The sequence below is a fragment of the Rutidosis leptorrhynchoides genome, chromosome 2 (assembly GCF_046630445.1).
Source record: "Rutidosis leptorrhynchoides isolate AG116_Rl617_1_P2 chromosome 2, CSIRO_AGI_Rlap_v1, whole genome shotgun sequence".
NCBI lineage: Eukaryota > Viridiplantae > Streptophyta > Magnoliopsida > Asterales > Asteraceae > Rutidosis > Rutidosis leptorrhynchoides.
The window spans coordinates 166,510,000-166,514,098 of NC_092334.1; the positions used below are offsets into that span (position 1 = coordinate 166,510,000).

A 4,099-nucleotide genomic window follows, 5' to 3' on the forward strand; every position below is an offset into this window, starting at 1 on the left:
CAAACCCGTATGGCCATACAACATAAGTTCTCGCTTACACCCTACAAGTGTAACTAATGATAATTGAACTTGAGGATTTTTGTTCTAACTCGTAGGTGGAATGTTTGTTTTTGTACTTGTGTTCAAAGTATAAACGTATAAAACGTTTATGTTCTCTCATCCCAAGTATAAATATAAAAGAGTAAAAGTGGGACTATGATCTCACCTCGAGTGCACGAGTATATAGGTACTTCACAAAGTAAACGTGTGCAAGAACGAATGCTAGTCTCGACCTAAACAATAGGTTGTATGAATACCGATAAAGTATGAAGTCGGTCAAAGTTGTTCAATTAGTCCTATGGCTCGTTATGACTCGATTATATATAGCATGTGAGTCAAGTTGTCAAGTTTCATGCAAGATATAAGTATAAAAGCATGTTAGAACGATTAAACAAAGTATTGGTTAAGTTTGAATAAAAGTCAACTTTGGTCAAGTCAACGTCAACGAAAAAGTCAACACATTCGGGTCGGGTCTCGGACAATTTTTCTGAGTTATATAATCATATATGAGCATGTTAGAACAAGTTACATGTTAATTGGAGGTGCGTGGCATAGTTAGAATTAAACGAAAAATGACCAAGTTGGACAGCCCTTTTTAGTTCATCTGAACGGCGTCCAAAATGGCTGGACGGGGTCCAGCAATGAAGGCTTGGATGGTGTCCAAGGATTGGGACGGCGTCCAAACACCTGGGCTGTTGGTTTTGCTGAAATTTCACAAGTGCACGAACCAAACTTCAAACCAACACAAATCATGAACCGTAAACATTCAAAACACGTATCTTATATCGTTGGAAAGGTAATTTAACGAGGAATATAACTAAACACCTTTCATCAAACAAAAACATCATTTGCAATAATTGAAATCTCGTCGAAAGATCATTTAATGCTCACCATTTAATGTTTCAAGATCATAAATGCAAGTGATGATTCGGAAACTTAACACACACATATAATACGCCGTTTCGTAGGTAATTATGCATACAATACTACTAAACACTTTACAACAACATTTCATAGCATTCAATGCATCAAAGGTTCATATTTAAGTCTATCAAACCCTAACCAAAATCACAAAAGTAATAATCATGTTAGTGAAGTTTTCTTAGTCAACCTACACATCAAAATGAAACTAGTGATGCTAGTAACACATTTAATACATGAACTTTTAACATCTAACAACATTTAAACAACCAAATCTCAAGATCAAACTAGTCATTTTTCAAGTTTAAGCTAGTTACACCAAAATGACAAGAACAAGCAAATACATCACATATTCATGTTAGACTTGAGACATAGACACTAATTAACACACTTTTAAGTTAAAAACACTAAGAACATGAAATTTAGAGTTTTTAGAAAGTTACCCAAAAGAGATGAAATTGGTATGGAATTGAAGAGGAAGATGCAAGGATTCCAAATATGTAATTTGTTTTGATGTAAGCTTGCTAGATCTATAATGGATGATGAATCTTTGATTTGGGAGTTGAGAGTAAAAAGTGGAAGTAGTAAAGAAAGATGGGAGGTGAATAAGTGGAGGAAGATGAGGTTGACCCTTTGACCTAGTCAAGACTTTGGTCACTTGGCAACATTAATAGTGGCATTGGAGTTGGTCTAGAAAAAACTTGGGGGCTTGAAACAGATTTGCACTTGATACTCTTAGGACCGAATTATCTAACGTTCATCTAACGGATACTGAAGATCAGTGGATATTTTCGGTTAACTCGGATGGTGCATTTACAGTCAAATCGTTAAGGGTGTTTCTGGATCGGAAACTGCTTCCGGCATTGCCTATTCGCACTACTTGGTATACATTTATTCCAAGAAAAATTAATGTTTTTTTGTGGCGGTTTAAGTTGGATTCGTTACCTCTACGTTGGAATTTATCCACGAGAGGTGTTTTTATTAATTCGATCATGTGCCCGATATGTAATCAGGGGGTGGAAACTCGAGATCATGTGTTTTTCGGTTGTTCGTTGGATCGTGATGTGTGGAGTAAGTGTGGGTCTTGGTTAGATTGTGGTTTAGTCTGTTTCGACACTTGGGATCAAACGAATAGTTGGATCGAAGCCTGCAATTTTCGCAGTGATGTGAGAGATCGTCTAGTTGCAACCTTGGTTACTTTGCTTTGGATTATCTGGCGGTTCCGGAACGGCGTTGTTTTTAATGAATCTTTTTGTAGCAGAAGTTGTATTTTTGATTTAATTCAAATGTATTCTTTTCGTTGACTTAAAAATCGGGGTCATCTAGTTTTCAATTGGAACTTATGGCTCCAAAAGCCCTTGTAACTATTTCTCTCTTAGCGTCTTGCTATGGAACGTATTTTAATAAAAAAATTTGGCCGTTAAAAAAAAAAGCTGAGTGCAGTAACTAATGCATACGTGAGTGATTAGATTTTACTTCTTTTATAGGTTGTGCTCTTCAATTTTTAATTCTAGTGAGTTTTTCCTTTAGGGGAGGTCAGGAGTTCGACCCCCGTTGGCTACATATTTAAAAAACACAATTTCAACCCTGTCAGGGGAGGGGGTTTTACTTAGTCGTGCCCTTAGATCGGTTTTAAGGTTTCCTCCGGGCAGCGATGGGGGCGGAGTTATTATCGCTGCATCGGCATAGTCGAAACTGGAGATGATCACAACTGGTGGTTTAGTCCCCCTGGTGATCCTATTCGCTGTAAAAAAAAAAGTGAGTTTTTTTAATTATATACTAATATTTGTATTTTTATTTTGTTAGTGATGAAGATAGTGAAAGAAAAATTGAATTGGTCGAAAATGTGTCACGTGGCACAATCATGTTATTATTTAATAAAAATTTTCTAACAGCAGTTTGATTGAGGAACTAGTTGAGTGTCTAAGTAACTAATGCATACGTGAGTGACTAATTTCATATAAGAAAAATATAAGTGCCTATCGTGCACTATAATACTATATGCAAATACCCTGGACCAATGGCTTAATTTTTCTTATTTAATTGACATTATCCGTGAGATCGGTCGTTAGAGTTTTGCCATATGACCGATTGCCGCATGACCGATATTGAGCCGCCATATGACCGATTTTAATCTTTTATCTTATATTTTAATCTTTGTGTATTCCTTTCAATGATGTGACCTATTCTAATTTTTAATGTACTCATAATAATAATTTAACAAACCCACGTTAATCCTACTACAAGGTAAACATCTTCAAACCCCCTTCTATAAATCCCTGCAAATTCCATTCCATTCCATTCCTCCCTCGTAGTAACCCAAACACTCCTAAACCTATACATACAAACATGGGGTATCTATATCTAGCTATCAAAATCCCCCAAATCCTCACCACCACAACCTTCTCTAACCTCCTTTCTCACACCATCTCTCTCCTCATCGCCGCCCTATCCCATCTCAGACTCTTCAAATCTCCGCCGGATCCCGACAACTTCTCATCCACCGGCGCCGGCGCCATCCTCATCCTCGACGGAACTTCGCCGTCACTTCACCCTGTTCCCGTCCACGTCATCACCGCAGCAATCAAGAGCAAAGTCTCAGTCATTCCTTACTCAGATTTTGTCAGTAAGTTTGGTGGACCCCAGTCGACTGTTTGTAGTATATGTATTGATTGTATTGACGGTGATGACTCAATTAGAGAGCTTGTGAATTGTAAACATGTTTTTCATCGAGTGTGTTTGGATCGATGGGTTGATGAAGGACAGATTTATTGTCCATTGTGTAGATCTATTCTTCTTCCGCCCAAGAAAATTTTGTCCGGCCGCCGTGCCGTTGCCGGAAATGAAGTTGATCCGGCAATGTAAAGTGAATTTTAGCTGTTGAGAAAAATGTATAGTGAATTTGAGAAAGTAGTGATGACATGGATGGATTATTGGATTCGGTGTTTTAGGAGATTGTTTATGTTTATTATATTAGTTACTCCGTACGTTTTTTTTCCTTTAAGAAAGAGAGAGAAATTTATATTTATTTTATTATTTGTACTTTTTTTATTTCTACTAGGGTAAATCTTTCTATTTATCTAATTTTGGTTAACTCGTTGAATAAGTCGTGAAACTACGTATTTGTAGGAAAAAAAAA

At 36.9% G+C, this 4,099-nt stretch overlaps 1 protein-coding gene across 1 annotated transcript; it reads left to right on the top strand.

The window, feature by feature from the left end:
* Positions 1-3,309: 3,309 nt before the first annotated feature.
* LOC139888412 (probable E3 ubiquitin-protein ligase RHA1A) lies at positions 3,310-3,825 on the top strand. The gene has a single exon (XM_071871421.1). It carries the CDS (start codon positions 3,310-3,312, stop codon positions 3,823-3,825), a length of 516 nt encoding a protein of 171 aa, XP_071727522.1.
* The last annotated feature ends 274 nt before the right edge of the window (positions 3,826-4,099 follow it).

Coding starts and splice junctions, on each gene's coding strand:
- LOC139888412 (XM_071871421.1), top strand. CDS start 3,310: ATGGGGTATCTATATCTAGCTATCAAAATCCCCCAAATCCTCACCACC.